Source organism: Pelophylax lessonae, assembly GCF_965119305.1.
Source record: "Pelophylax lessonae genome assembly, chromosome: 2".
NCBI classification, from domain to species: domain Eukaryota; kingdom Metazoa; phylum Chordata; class Amphibia; order Anura; family Ranidae; genus Pelophylax; species Pelophylax lessonae.
In genome coordinates, this window is record NC_138769.1 from 224,348,639 (window position 1) to 224,365,325 (window position 16,687).

At 45.3% G+C, this 16,687-nt stretch overlaps 1 protein-coding gene across 1 annotated transcript in view; it reads right to left on the minus strand.

The window, feature by feature from the left end:
• LOC309547223 (serine/threonine-protein kinase 38) overlaps positions 1–16,687 on the minus strand; it is a 94,513-nt gene that overhangs the window by 69,912 nt on the left and 7,914 nt on the right. Inside the window, exon 2 of the mRNA XM_082247035.1 lies at positions 2,108–2,243. Within this exon, the coding sequence (XP_082103161.1) occupies positions 2,108–2,238 (131 nt within the window). The 5' untranslated portion in view covers positions 2,239–2,243. The remainder of the gene's footprint in view (positions 1–2,107; positions 2,244–16,687) is intronic.

Below are 16,687 nucleotides of genomic sequence, written 5' to 3' on the forward strand. Positions count from 1 at the left end.
CACCTGTGACAGCACGACTGCCCCTTCTGTGTCATATTTGAGAAATGGTACATCCACACAACGATAAGCCAGTTTTTGAGACAAGAGCTCAGGCACTCACAATCCTGGGCAGCTGGTCCTGGATGTGGGCTTTAGGTGGCTAAAGATGACCAGGTCACTATAGGTACCAAAGTAACCCAACAGTAAGGAGACTGAAGATCTACATGTTGCTTCATAAGCAGGAGCAACAGTGGGACAGTTCTTCCTCTAGGCTGAATGGCAGGAAAGAAGGCACAGTACTGCATGTTTGCCACGTGTCATTCTACTCTTCCCTTGTTTTGGGACACCGATTTTACTATGCTTCTATATAGTAAATAGCCTAAGTTAGTATAAGATACTAGACTTTGAGAAACTCTGGACCACACCTCCCTCATTACTATATCACATCTTATTTATTTCCACCTACTTTCCTACCAATTCCTTTAAGGTGGCCATATCATTTATAATCTGATTGTACAATCTCCTTTATATCTACCATTAACTATGTAGTGCAAGGGCCTGCCTGATTGTAAATAGAGTGACTGGATACATAGGTGTAAATAACTTTGGTAAATCTAATGGAGATTGTACAGTTGGATTGTATATAGTGTATGGCCACCTTTATACACCTAAAATGAACTAGTTGCGCTTTTGGTGCCATTAATTGTTAATGACATCCCAAACATGGAAGCAAATGTGCATTGTGTCAAGTGCAAAGTGCAACGCACCAAAATGCCCCATGAGATACTTTGCTTCCTTTGTCGTGCGTAGGGCAGCCCATTTAAATCAATGAGCTACCCTATACTGGTGCATCTCAAAAAATTATAATATCAAGTGGATATTATAAATATAGGCTCCTTTTGCATGAATTACTACAATAATGCGACAAGGCATACAGGCGATCAGCCTGTGGTACTGCTGAGGTGTTCTGGAAGCCCAGGTTTCTTTTATAGTGTTCTTCAGTCTCTTATCTTCCTCTTGACAATACCCCACAGGATTCTCTATAGGGTTTAGGTCAGGTGTGTTTGCTGGCCAATCAAGTGCAGTGATACCATGATCATTAAACCAGGTATTGGTACTTTTGGCAAAGTGGGCAGGTGCCAAGTCCTGCTGGAAAATTAAATCAGCCTCACCATAAAGCTGGTCAGCAGAGGGAAGCATGAAGTGCTCTAGAATTCCCTGATAAAGGGCTGCGCTGACTTTGGACTTGATAAAACACAGTGGACCAACACCAGCAGATGACATGGCTCCCTAAATCATCACTGACTGTGGAAACCTCACACTGGACCTCATGCAGACTCTAGGACCTTGATTTCCAAATGAGGTGCAAAATTTACTTTCATCTCAAAAGAGGACTTTGGACAACATGTTTGGGATGCCATTAACAATAAATGGCACCAAAAGCACTACTAGTTCATTTTAGGTGTATAAAGGTGGCCATACACTATATACAATCCAACTGTACAATCTCCTTTAGATTTACCAAAGTTACTTACACCTATGTATCCAGTCACTCTATTTCCAATCAGGCAGACCCTTGCACTACATAGTTAATGGTAGATATAAAGGAGATTGTACAATCAGATTATAAATGATATGGCCACCTTAAAGGAAGAAGTAGGAAAGTGGGTGGAAACAAGAGCTGGTATAGTAATGTTTGAAGTGTGGTCCAGAGTGGTAAAACACACCCTATCCTGTGATGAAGTAAGGCAGTGAAGGATGGGATATGAAGTTCCTGGAAGGTCATATGATGGTACAGGAAGTCAGGTCCCGGAAACATTTTTTTTAGATTATGAACTGCTAAAATCTTCTGTGGACTAGGTAAGTGAGAGATGAGGGCATTGTGATGGCATGGGCAGAAAGGTCATTAGTGTCACAGACAAAAACCTTCTCTCTGATGTTTCTCCAACTACAGATCTAGCCAAAAGTAACACAAGCAGCAAATCTATGTCTGCAAAACTACTGCTCCATGCGATTCTACTCTTCCCTTATTTTAGGATACTGATCTCAGGACACCTCTAAGTATAAAGCCCAAGTTAGTATAACATACTCGGGTTTGAGACAACATTTATAAGAGATCTAGAATCACCTTAGCTCTCGTTCCTCATGCTGTGCGATGAGGTTACTGTAGAAGTTTTCCAGCGTCATCTTCGTCATGGTGACACGCTCCTTTGTGTGGTTGCTCATTGGAAAACATTGTGTTTGTTCAGTCATCGCCATTGCTGCCAAGTATAAAACAGTTAGATGCTGAAGTTCACAAAGCTTCTAAATAACTGCATTATATAAAAAATAAAGGTTTTTTAGCATGGTCTGCACAACAACATATCAGTCTCACTGCAAACGATATAAAGCGGAACTTCACCCGAGGTGGTGGGGGGTGGGGAGTGCGTTAGTTTTGACAGGTGATCCAAGCGGGAGTTCTCCACCCCCCCCCCCCACAACTTTCCCTAGTCTTCTGGGACACCCAAAAGCGCAGCAAGGCTCGCACAAGTGCAATGGGCAATCGGCTGTGACGCGAAAAGCAGCATAGCTAGCTACCCACAGGTAGGATGCCAATGCCAGGAACCCTAGGACTAGTAAATAACTAGCCTTAGAAAAGCAGCAAAGCTAGCTACCCACAGGTAGGATGCCAATGCCAGGAACCCTAGGACTAGTAAATAACTAGCCCTGGTGAGAATGGCGATGGATTCCTGGACAGGTAAGTGTCTTTTTATTAAAGGTCAGCAGCTACAGGACTGACTTTTTCCCCTGACTAAACAAGCACTTTAAAGCAAACCTGTGCTTTGCTCAGCTAGGCAAAGCAACAGTTCTGCTTTAAAGCTTGATCCCAAGTAGCCAAGAGAGAAGGAGAACAGAGCCTTCTAAGTGAAGAAACACATTAGTATACTTTATTTTCTATAAATCTGCAGCTCACAGAAGTAACAGTAGATGCACTTTAAAAGAAGCAAGTTCCGCTGAGCAGCTCTGGAGTGATCCTAACTGCAAATGGCTTCATGGAAGAGCACAGGGCACGCATGCTCCGAACGCGTGCCGCCCCCTCCGCTGGAAGTGACGTCATCTGCTCGCAGTCAGTGTCCCCGAGTCTATCAGGAAGCACTGGAATCCACCAGTGCGGCGGCTGATGTACTACCCCACGACACAGAGGTTTAGTGGGATCACTCTAAAGCTGCTCAGCGGAACTTCTTTTAAAGCGCATCTACTGTTACTTCTGTGAGTTGCCATTTAAAAAAAATAAAAGCACTTGGAAGGCGCTGTTCTCTTTCCCTCTGGTCTTCCACAGAGTTCCTTCTAGTTCTTTCTGAAACTGGCTGACCTTACAATGCAAGCATATTTGGGACTTTTTAGCATTTATAATTTGTTCTTAGAGACTTTTGGCACGGTACATTTTGGTCCTGTGGATGTTGTGTGATCTATTTTGTACCATCTTTTAGACACTGGATGTCTCATTAAAGAGAACCTGTCACCAAAAAAAAAAAAAAAAAATAAATCATCACATATTACGGGATGAAAAAAAATAAAATAAATAGAATTGGAAAAAATGAAAGTTCACCTAACCACAAAAAATCCCCCACATATATATGTGCTTACAAATGTAAATAAACATGGCAGGATGCCTACACCTGAAAACATCAGTTGTGATACACGTTCCATATCGTTACGCAAGCCGTAATGAAAGCAATATTTCTAGCACCAGACCTCCTTCATAACACTAAACTGATGACTTATATGGGGCTTTTAATGCGTCGCCTATGGAAACATAGGGTACTGTAGAGATGCACGATTCTGGATAAAATGAGAATTACGATTTTGTTTGCTTAGACCAAAGATCATGATTCTCGGCGTAACATCATCTTTTACATTGTGCAAAAATAATTGGCTAAATTTTACGGTTTAGTCTTTTTAAAACTAAAGTTTTTTCCCTAAAAAACAGCATCTGAAAGACTTCTGCGCAAACACGGTGTGACATAAAATATTGCAATGATCGCCATTTTATTCTCTAGGGTCTCTGCTAAAAATAGATTATATGTTTGGGGGTTCTAAGTAATTTTCTAGAAAAAAAACAAGATAGGATTTTTGACTTACCGTAAAATCCATTCCTCTGAAGTTCATTGACGGACACAGCTCCTGGTATTCATAACCATTGGGTTATACTGTCCCCTACAGGAGTAGGACACTAGCCAGAAAACAAAAATTCTGGCTACACCCATGGGTAGTCCCAGGGGGTATACTCCCTCTCTCTGCTATAGCCCCTCAGTTTTGTAGCAAGCAGTGTCAGGACAATAACTCCTCCACAGAGGGGTGGGTGCTGTGTCAATGAACATCAGAGAAATGGTCAAAAATCTTATTTTCTCTTTCGTTCATTGACAGGCACAGCTCCTGGTATTCATAACCATTGGGACGTCCCAAAGCAGTGTTAAACATGAGGGGTGGGAACAACCGAAAAACTCCCTAGGCTAAACATTAGCCAACCAGGCAACAGGGGCTCAACCAAACAACCAAAGCCCACCTGAAAAAAAAAAAAACAATACACCCACAAAGAGGATCCTCTTAAACAGCAGCCTGCAAAACCTTGTGGCCAAAGGAAGCACCCGCAGATGCCAACACATCCACTTTATAGAACTTTGTGTGCACTGACGACCAGGTGGCCGCCTTGCAAACCTGCATCACTGACGTTTGGTGACGAAAGGCCCAGGAGGCACTAAGCGCCCTAGTAGAGTGTGCCTTGATAGGTAAAGAAGAAACCTGACCCAATGATGGAATATGCCTGAACCACTGTCTCTCTGATCCATCTGGTAATGGTCGCAGAGGAAGCAGGCAACCCTTTTCGAGGTCCATTCGTGAGCACAAATAGAGAGTCTGACTTCCGGAAAGACTCCGTAGCTGCCAGGTACACCCCAATTGCCCAGACCACATCCAAGGCATGCAAGGCAATTTCCTTCAGATGTTTAGGCCTGGGACACAGGGAAAGCAACACAATGTCTTCATCCAAAAGAAGAAAATCAGAGACAGCGTTTGGAAGGAAGGAAGGAAGGACGGACAGACAGGGGCGAAGAACCACCTTATCCCTGTGATTTATCAGGTAAGGTGAACGATAGGATAACACTGACAGTTCCGACACCCTGCACACAGAAGTGATAGCCACTAAAAAGTCCACCTTCTGAGACAAATAAGCAGGGAAATCTCCGGAATATTTTCAAAAGGAAGCTTCTGTAGAGCTGACAAGAGCAAATTGAGGTCCTACGGCGGCAATGGAGATCACAATGGAGGAGCCAAGTCTCGAACTCCCTGGATAAGGGTACGATTTCCAAGTACGATGGTAGATCTTCCTAGAGGTAGATTTTCTAGCCTTTAACAAAGTAGGAATCACAGATTCAGACAAACCTCTATCCTTCAGCATCTGGCTTTTAACAGCAAAGCAGGATGGAAGATTGGCCCTTGGGATAGCAGATCTTTCCTGAGAGGAAGTCTCCAAGGAGCATCAGCGACCATCCGTACCAGATCGGCGTACCAAGACCGGCGAGACCAGTCTGGAGCCACTAGAATGACCAGAATCCCTTCTGCCTCAATCCTGCACAGGAGTCTTGGCAGAATTTTGAGGGGGGGGAGGCGTATATCAGACAATACTGACTCCAAGGAGCCACTAATGTGACTATGGCATCGGCCAGAGGATCCCGAGACTGTGCCCCAAACATCTGTACATTTCTTGGAATGTATACAGCAGACAGGGCTGGAACGAATCGGTCTGCCCACTTCAGAATGTCGGCTACTTCCCGAACCGGAAGGACACTTCTTGTGCCCCCTTGGTGACGGCCGTGGCATTGTCCAATTGAATTCATACTGTACACCCCTGAAGACGAATCGTCCAATGATCCAGACAAAGTCTGAATGCTCAGAGTTCCAGTACATTAAATCGGCAGTCTAGACTCCAAAGTCCAGACCCCCTGAGCACAATGTGTGCAGAGGATGCCTCCCCACCCGCACAGGCTGGCATCCGTGGTGACAACCGTCCAGTACAGGGGGAGAAAGGATTTTCCCAGCCGAAGTGCTGGAGAACGAAGCCACCTCTAGAGACCGTGGATTCTTGTCCCATATCACCAGAATCTTTTTGAAGAGATCTCGTGTGGAACTGTGCAAACGGAACCGCCTCGAAGGTAGACACCATCAGGCCCAGCAAGCCCAGAGGGATGACCGTCTGATGGATAACAGAAGCTGAATTGCCTCCTGCAATGTCTGGAGTTTTTCCAGAGGAAGAAACACTCTGGCTGAGGCAGAGTCTAGATTTAGACCCAGATAGCCCAGTTTTGTGGACGGAACCAAAGCAGACTTCTGAAGGATCAGAATCCAACAAACTCCCACAGAGTTCACAGAGTAATCTCCAAGTTATCCAACAGAGCAGCCGGAGACTCCGCTCACAGAAGAAGATTGTCCAGGTACCCCAGTACTACGATCTCCCGCTGACTCAACAATGCTAGAACTGGGGCCAACACTTTTGTGAAGACTCGAGGAGCAGAAGTGAAACCAAAGGGTAATGCCACAAACTGATAATGCTCCTCATCCACGGCAAAGCGGAGGAAGTGCTGGTGACCAACACATATAGGAGTGTGAAGGTAGACGTCCTTGATGTCGATAGAAGCGAGAAAATACCCCTGATGTAGGAACGCCACTACTGTGCAAATGGACTCCTTTCAGAACTTCTGTACCCGCATAAAGCAGTTTATGGCCTTGAGGTCCAGAACTAGACGTACCTTGCCTTCCTTCCTGGGAACTGTAAAGAGGTTTGAGTAAAACCCCTGAAAAACGTTCCGAAGTCAGAAATGAAACAATCACCCCTTGAAGTAATAAGTCTTGCCCTGCCCCAAAGAGACCCCGTAAGCGATCTGGGGACAAGTGCAGGTTGCAAGGGAAGAACCTTTTTGGAGAATAAGACCGAAACTTGATCTTGTAGCGGACCAAAACACTTTGTGGACCCGGAAACCAGCGAAGATGTCCCCCCCACCCCAGATATGGGTTAGGACGCCCCTTCATGCAGAGGAAGCCTTGTCCGCAGGTCTGGAAGAGCCCGCTCGCGGCTTGCCAGACCAGGTCCTCTTGGAACCTCCGGTGGAGGGCTTTGATCCCTTGTCTTGCGACCCTGAGACACAAAAAGGCCTCTTATGAGCCGAGAAGAATGGCCCCCCGTCTACGACAGGGCTCCTTGCCCTTGGTAGCCTGTGGAAGAAGAGTATTCTTCCCCCCTGTGAGACCCTAAATGATGTCATCTAAGGAAGGTCCAAACAGGTTTAGCCCACTTGGTCAGAGTTTGCGACACCCAGGCAATAGTTAATGCCAGCCTAAGTGCCGAACCAGCCACAGTGAACATATGGCGGACCAGAACCTCCACCCTCCTATCAGCCGGATCTTTAAAGGCCAGGGACTCCTCAAATGGAATTAAGGTAGCTTTATATAACCTGGAAAACAGCAAGTCCAGTACAGGTGGGACCGTCCAATATTTAAGCAGGGAATCCTCAAAAGGATACAGCATAGAAAAGGACAACTCCAGTGTTTTATGACAATATTGTCATAGTAAGCGGAAAAGGGGAACACCCTCGCCGCTTTGGAGTGCCTATGGGTGCCAAAATGGACTGGCGCCTCTGACGCAGCATCAGCCGCATCCTCCATTTTTAAAGTTTCACGCACTGAACCAGTAGGGTGACTTGTGTCTGTGGCAGCCGAAAACAGATTAAGGATCTAATGAAGCAGGGGAGGGCAAGGGGGGCACTATATACTAAGCTCACCCGGAAAACATAATCAGGGGAAGGCCGCTGGCTGCAATCCCGCAAAGGGGGCGCTGACCAAGGGCCTATGAATGGACCACCTACTGGACCCCGCAAAAAAACAGGGGGGGGGTCGCCCTCCGAGCCCGTACATAGAGGCCCGCATTATAGGAAATAGCCCCCTTAAAAAGGGACACGGACACGCAGGCAGGGTACCCTGATGGTCTCGCAGCACTAAAAAGGGGCAGGTGTCCTTCACAATAATGGTGGCATGGCTGTCAACAAAAAATAAACCGCCTCCACAGTGCCACCCCTTCCAAAAGGAGGCGCCAAGCTGGCCCATGGCCTAGTAGGCCGCGGCCTAAATTTTTGTGGAGGCCCATCCGCAAGTGTACGGATCCCAGCCAGGCAGATGCCCAAAAGAAGAGCGGGGGCTTTAGCTAACCTCACTGGGCCCCCCCCAACGGAGGCCACCGACTACATTTTCGTGGACGTCCAGCCACTTGGGCGCGAGTCCCAGTGGAGCTGACCACCCAGGGGCAAAGGAGGGGAGGGCGAATGCCCAAACGGAGGGTAGTGGCAGGAGTGGGAGGACTGGAGGAGACGCGCCGCCGGGGCTGAGGAAAAGCCGCGCCGGGGAACTGAGGAGAAGCCGCCCGCCGCCGCTGCTGCTCCAGGTAAGTAAGGGGGCACGCACGCTGATCTCTGCATTGGGGGAATGTATGCTGGTCACTGCATTGAAGGGGGCACGCACGCTGATCTCTGTGCATTGAAAGGGGGCACGCACGCTGGTCTCTGTGCATTGAAAGGGGGCACGCACGCTGGTCACTCTGCATTGAAAGGGGGCACGCACGCTGGTCACTCTGCATTGAAAGGGGGCACGCACGCTGGTCACTCTGCATTGAAAGGGGGCACGCACGCTGGTCACTCTGCATTGAAAGGGGGCACGCACGCTGGTCACTCTGCATTGAAAGGGGGCACGCACGCTGGTCACTCTGCATTGAAAGGGGGCACGCACGCTGGTCACTCTGCATTGAAAGGGGGCACGCACGCTGGTCACTCTGCATTGAAAGGGGGCACGCTGGTCTCTCTGCATTGAAAGGGGGCACGCTATACCTTAATTACTGAAGGCCCCTTTCACACTTTTGCGACCTCAAAGTTCTCAAAGGACCCTAAATGTTTTTATTATATTTCATCATTTGTTTAAATTTTTTTAAAATCTTTATTATTCTCTATTAAAGCAGAACTAAACCTTCCTATCGTGTTCAGCCAAGGAAGCCCTTAGGCTGAAAAAGTGAAATTTGAAGGGCGTATTACCAGCTTTAGACTTTAACTACTGAATGAATGTACGTTGAAAGATGTCACATTCATGCTATGCTGAAATCTCTTTACACAGCCTACCTATTTATCTGTTGAAATTTAAAATGGGTTTGGATTTAAAAAAATCCAGCTTTTTAAATCATTATGTGCCAGAAGTGAATTTTTCACAGTGCACCCAACGGTGTGCCAAATCGGAGAGCACCCTGGCACTGAACTATCGACACACCTTCCTGATCTGACATACTAGCCCCTTCTTCTAAGCTTTACTAAGTGCTGTGTGCCCTAAATAATCAATAACAAAACTTGAGAGGTAGTGCCAGCCTCTAGACACTGGTCAATATTTTTATGCCAGGGTACCCATGGATTAGAGGCAGTGTTAGTAACCAGCAGGAGGAAGAAAGTCCTGATTCCTCTATATAGATCTTTAGTTAGACCTTATTTAGAATACGGTGTCCAGATCTGGAGACTTTGCATACAAAAAAGATATTCATAGGATAGAACAAGTCCAGAGATGGGCAAAAAAATGGTAAAAGGTCTGAGGTAGAAAACATATCAGAAGAGACTGCAGGAACTTAGAACTCATAACCCTTCTCAGTTTATATGTTGCCATCTGTGTACCATTGAGAAGATTTCCATTTACTTCCTGTCCCATAGCCAAAGAAGAAGGGAGAGGAAATCCCTACAAAATTAAGGCAATCCCCTGGGGACTCCCAGGTCACCAGAACTAGTGTTCTCATTTGAAGATTTCCCCTCTATTACTTTTCTGGGGACAACCCAACATTTGAAGTTTTCTTTTACTTTCACTTTCAATGATCATGGTAACAGGACAAATATTGAGAATGAATATTGAGGGGGCACAGATGGGAATAAAAACTGATAAGTGTTCTAAACTGAAAAAAAAAAAAAAAAAGTGTTGCCTTTAGTTGGAGACTCTAAAGTTTGGAGGAAAGAAGGGAAAGAGGAGACATAGAACCTTACATTAAGGGAGTAAAAGCAGAAGGAAATCTAAACTAATCCTAGGGCCCTTTCACACTAGTGGACCGATCGGGTCCATCTGTCAATTTTTCAGGTGGAACCGATCAAACCCTCCAGTCTCCTCTATGGAGCAGTGGGTGTTAACAGACATGTGTTCATCGACACCCACCGACATCCGATCCGCTAAAAACAGACAGATGGGGATACATTCCATATCCGTCTGGTGGATCGGATGGAGTGGGCTGTATCTGCTCAGCACAAGCAGAGCCGCCACAAACCAGCAGACAGATTTCCCACTGAGCAGGGGGACTCCAACAGAGCTAGCCCTGTGTGTAAGGGGCCTTAGAAAGTATTATTTTATAGAAACAGTAGTTGTTGCTTGGAACAGACTTCCAGCAGAGGTAGTGAGTCTGTCAACAGTAAGTGGATTCAAATATGATTGGGACAAATCTAGATTTATGCTCAGACAAAAAAAAAAAAAAAAACACATTATACAATAAAAGGGGCAAGTTAGATGGATCACTTGGTCTTTTTTTCTGCCATCCCTCTTATGTGTTTCCATGATGGTAAAATGGACAGGAAAGCTGATGTGTAGGCATCTAGAGACATCTATAATCTACTGCTGCCAGTGGTATGGGAGTTTTCCTCGGATCTGGGAGGAACACAGCATGCCTGCACTACAATGTAATTGCAGATTAAAATAGAATTGCATCTCTTTTGCTACTAAAGGGAGTGATTTGGTCACAGTACGGATTTCCCATGGATTACAGAAAATTTCTCACTAATGACACACCAGGCCACTGTAAAATTTTAGACATTAGTAACTACATTTATGGAGTTCAGGTAAGGAGGATAAATATAGGTAAACATTTTTGAGAAGCTTTAGATCTGCATATACTCAAACACACTTTTTATGTGCAAGTGTAATTGCCAAAAGTCAGCCTAAATAACCTGATGACAAAGTCTGCTTGAAGAAATAATAGCAGCTAATAAAAGGTAAAATGACCTGCCTTTAATAAGCTGCAAGAGACATCAGAGGATATCTGAATGCGCAGACATAATCCAACTAAAGATGTCTTTAAGTCCAGCTTTAGGTACAAACATAATACTTGCATTACCTAAGTATTGATGCTTATAGCTTGAAGCAGGGAGGACAGAGGGGCATGCAGCTGTGAGTTTGTTTACATGCTATACTGTACTGCTGAACTGTAACACTTTGGGCCCGTTCACACCATAGACAGACAGGGCAATCTGCCCCAAGTCCTATCTGTCGGTTCACACTACTGCCTTGCAGTGTTGCATGCTGAAAAAATGTAGGGCAGGGTAGTACTTTAATGTACACAGTACACTACAGTCCAACTCACTGCAGTAAATAGAATAAAAAAAATAAAAGTGAGACGCATCATTTATGACGCACTAAAATCACTCCCTTCAGCGTGCACACCAGCCACCACAGTAGATCATGGTTACTGGTTACGGCAGCAGCAGTAAATGGGTTAAAACAAATGCACAAGTACTATAGACCTGTGATGTTATCTTTTACCTAACCTATGATCTCTGTATCGGGTTCTGTACATTGTTATTACTATAAGCAGTAGATAAAAAGGCAAAGCTGACTACAGTATGGAAAGGTCAATATGTGAAACTTATATTACTACCATGTTGTCAACATATACTCACAGAGTATAACGAATATATTTCAGGAACAAGGGGGAAAAAAAAAAAAAAAATTGACAAAAAAATAAATCAATAAATTTGAATACAATAGCCAGCAGTGTAGATACCGCACATGCACACTGTTTAGAGTGGAATGGGGAATATATTGATTGCTTGAGACAAATCTAAGCATGTATGGCTAACCTAACAATATGGCATTTAAACTATACACATTTTTCTTAAAGTGGTTCTAAAGCCTAAAGGGTTTTTAGCTTAATGCTTTCTATAGAACCAGGAGCGTCAGCGGGCGACCCGAGAAGAGAGGATCGGGGCTGCTCTGTGCAAAACCACTACACAGAGCAGGTAAGTATGACATTTTTGTTATTTTATTTAAATAAATAAAGCTTTGCAATCACTTTAAGGGCTCTTTCACACGGTCCGCCTCCGTAGGCGGATCCGTGCTGCTCAGCGGGGATTGATCTGCGATCCCCACTGAGCCGGCGGATGACAGCTCCGTCTCCGCTTGCAGAGCGGAGAGGGAGGTGTCACAGCCCCCGCTGCTCTCTATGGGGAATCGAATGAGAGCGGACCGCCTGTCCGCTCTCATCCGATCCGATCCCCGGTTTCCATCCGTCCGGATTTCACGGACAGGATCGGATGTGGATGGCAGCAGGTGTCAGCGGACATGTCACCACTGACATACGCTGCTCCATAGGGCTGAATGGGGCATCCGATCAGATCCGCCTAAAAAACTGACAGGCGGATCTGATCGGACCGCCCGTGTGAAAGAGCCCTTATGCAACATTTTATTTCATGAGGTGCCTAAGATCCGGTTCACACTGAGGCGGCACGACTCCTTACTACTTCGGGGGCGACTTGTGCATTACCATGCACCACGACTTTGGAGCGACTTGCAGGGACTGCACATAATGGAAGTCTATGCAAGTCGCACCGAGGTCACCCCAAAGTAGTACAGGACCCTTTTTCTAAGTCAGGGCGACTTGTGTAGCTCCTATTAGAACGGGTCCTGTAGCGGTCTATGGACCGCGACGGTGCACGACTTGTCAGGCTGACAAGTCGCCTGACAAGTCGCGCGCTAGTGTGAACCGGCTCTAAGGCTACTTTCACACTTGGGATCCAACCTATGAGATACTACAGAAGTCGCTGTGACTTGAGAAAAGGTTTCCGAACTACTATGGTCCGACTTTTGATGCAACTTTGGTCCAGGAAATGTAAAGTCAGATCAAAGTCGCACTCCAAAGTCGCAAGATTTCCAATGATTGCCCGCCCTAATGTAAAAGGAGCCCAATTCATACACTCCTCATTGCACTGTACAGCTTACGCACACAGACTTATTTGCAAAGGCCCTAGAAAACAAAGTTTGCACATCTAAGTATGCCTAAAATTAGTAGTAACAATAAGAAGACGTCACAAAGAATTCTTGAACTGTTAAGGTAAAATGTTAGAAGCCTAGCAATATTTCCACTACACTTGTTAATGATTGCTAGAAAGAGGAGCTTATCCTTTCTTTCAAGACAGCAGTTCAGTGAAACTGTGTCCTCCCACATAATTAGGAGACAGAACATCAAGAGGGGTCAACAGCCTAGAAACTTCCTCCCTCTATCTTCTTTACCTTCACTTTATTCCACATAACCCAACGTAAACAACTAGAAATAAATGCATGAACGCTTTTCTTAAGTCTTTAATATATTTTTGTTCAAGCAAATCTGGAAATTCATAATTTTCTACTTGCTTGTGGTTTTTAGGTATTCTCTTTGAAAGACTCCTCTTCCTAAAGAGTTCTGTTTTGCCCATGGATTCTAGTGCAGAAAGGTCATTTCAATAGTCTTGGTTTCCAAAAGGTCAAGGATCTTCTGTCCTAGAGCTGGAAGCATCGGGCTTCTTGTACCTTCCCAACTGTTACAATTCACAGCTCATCCAAAAATATCAAAATGTGTCTGTAGTTCTTCCCAGACTACATTCAATTCCCTGTTATGGAGAACAATATCTGATCTCTTCGCCAGCATTTTCAGAAATATTGTTCCACAACATAAGCTTGTTTGTTAGGACAGACAGCTGCCTCCACTTCAATCTCTGCGAAGCTTCGATCCAGGGCCTGATAAAGCTCCAAAGTGTAGCATGCTAAGCTGAGGACAATGGGCACTTTAAAGTAGAGTTCCACCCATTTTAGTAACTTTAGATCTATGTAATCCCCTTTAAAACGACTTTTACCAATGGAAACTTTTTTTTTTTGCTAGTAAATACCTTATTTTCTTGTTTATTCATCCTCTCCTCACTTCCGGGTCCGATCGGCGATTACGTCATTTGGCGATTCGCAGGGGGTGCTGGGATGTATTCCATGGCATGAAATCTCGCATTATCACACAGGAGCTTAGCTGTACTGTATGTATTGAGGCCGTGCTTTACCCCGCCTCCTCTCAGTGAGCTGTACTGGATGTATTGTATTGAGGCCGCACTCTGCCCCGCCTCCGCCCCACCTCCTCTCAGTGAGCGAGGACTGAAAGCATTATATCCTCACTGAGCTCACTGAGAGGAGGCGGGGCACAGTACGGCCTCAATACAATACATACAGTACAGCTCACTGAGAGGAGGCAGGGCGGAGGCGGGGCAAAGCACAGCCTCCATACATACAGTACAGCTCAGCTCCTGTGTAATAATGCGAGATTTCATGCCATGGAATACATCCCAGAACCCCCTGCGAATCGAATGACGTAATCGCCGATCGGACCCGGAAGTGAGGAGAGGATGAATAAACAAGAAAATAAGGTATTTACTAGCAAAAAAAAAAAAAAGTTTCCATTGGTAAAAGTCGTTTTAAAGGGGATTACATACATCTATGTAATCCAAGTTATTAAAAATGGGGGGGGACTCCACTTTAAAGTATTTGTCACCCTAAAAAAAAAAAAAAATTGATCCTGTTCCCCTAAAGCAGGGATCCTCAAACTACAGCCCTCCAGCTGTTGCGGAACTACACATCCCATGAGGCATTGTAAAACTGACAGTCACAGCCATAACTAGGCATGATGGTTATTGTAGTTCCCGAACAACTGGAGGGCCATAGTTTGAAGACCCCTGCCCTAAAGCATGTGCTTGTGCTGTGTAATTTGCCCCCCTGTATCATAGAAATAAACCTGGCTGATCCTTCCTGGTTCTGCCCTCCCCCCTGTACACGGACCACGGTTTATCATGGCTGCTGAGCCCTAACACCCTGGTCAGTTTAAACTTTAAGTGCTACATTATCTGCAGCTCTCTACCTCCCTCCCCCTTGCCTGTCTGCTGTGTCAAGACTGCTCCTCACCCCACTCCTTCCCTTCCTACTGCTAAAAAAAAAACAATGTTCTGACCATACAATCTCCTGTGTTAAATAAGCACATGTGCCTTATAGAAAATATGCCAACTGCTACCTTTTTTCAGAGCGGTCTCCCAGCGCTCACGGGACTCCTCGATGCTCTCCTCCCAGCTGACATCAGCGGGAGTACTCGCCCCCTCCTGCTGTATTTGTCAGCCCAGGAGAGCAGTGAGAAGTCATGTGAGCGCTGGGAGATGCTCTGAAAAAAGGTAGAAGTCGGCATATTTGTTATAAAACACATGCAGTGGGGCACATGTCCTTATTTAACAGAGGGGATTGTATGATCTTATCATAGTGGCTTCACAACCAATAAACTGACTTTACAGGCATTTTTGGAGGAAGACTGGTACATGGTAACTAACTACCTAAACATAATAGCCCCTGCACACACACACTTCCTTGTACATACAGCTGATCAGTGGGTGACCAGGTGCAGGAACAGGAGCATGTGATGATCACAATCCTGTCTACTTCTGAGCCAGCAGAGCAACGCAAAACTGTGAACATACAGCCTGTGTTCGCTCATGACAAAACTGTCATCCTGCAAGCTTGCAAGTATACCTGAAAATTTCTTTATAACCCTCCTTTCATGATTTTTTAAGGGATACTTTTGTAAGATGTGCCTGAGTTCCTCATATGCCAACCTGTCCAAAATGATATGTACCCGTAATCTAAATTAAGTACTCACTATTGCGATTCAGCCATACACTTTGTTTATTTTTACAATTTTTTAATTATTTTTACAGTTTGTATGGTTGAATTTGCATCACATTCAGACCAAAATGGTGCAGGACCTTTTTATTTATTTTTTTGGTCAACACTATAATCGGATCACATGTGTGTTCACATCCAAGTGATCCGATTCCTGTCCGATTTCACAGTTCACACTCCAATCCGATTTGGGGAGGGTCATTAACTTTACACTGACACCTGCAGTGGTTAGCAGAGGTCAGTGTGATGTGATGCGGGAACCCAAACTGGAATTGCGCTGGTTCCCACATCACACAAGTGTGAACTGAGCCTAAAGTGGAACTACACTGCATTTGAGCACCACAAACCAAAAACATGGCTTTGTTTAATTTGAGAGCAAACTCCCCCATCCATCCATGTCTCCAGGCTTTACTTTGCTGAGAAATCACTTCGAAAAACACCCCCAATCATTTCTAGCCGGGGCCAGATAATTCATGTAGCATTTACTTCCAGGAATCTGTCTGGCCTTAGCTCAGGCATGAGGGTGTGCTTTGCTGAGAAAGCCCCTCCTCCCTTCCTGAAGAATCCTGGGATGTATGACATCACTTGCCCTGGCATGAAAACCAGGAAGTAACTGAATAAATGTAAAAAAAAAAAAAAAGTTTGAAACAAGTATATATGATATACTTTCCTATCTATTTACTAATGCTAGCAGCATGAGGATTAAAAATTGTCCATGTTGATTGAAAGAGTGAAATTCTACTTTAACCACTTGCCGACCGCCGCAAGTACATATACTGCGGCGGTCAGCCCCGTGCAAATTGACGTATGGGTACGTCACTCGCCTGTGAGTCAATAGGGGGCGAGTGTGACCGGCGGACCCGATGTCCGCCGGTTACTGGCG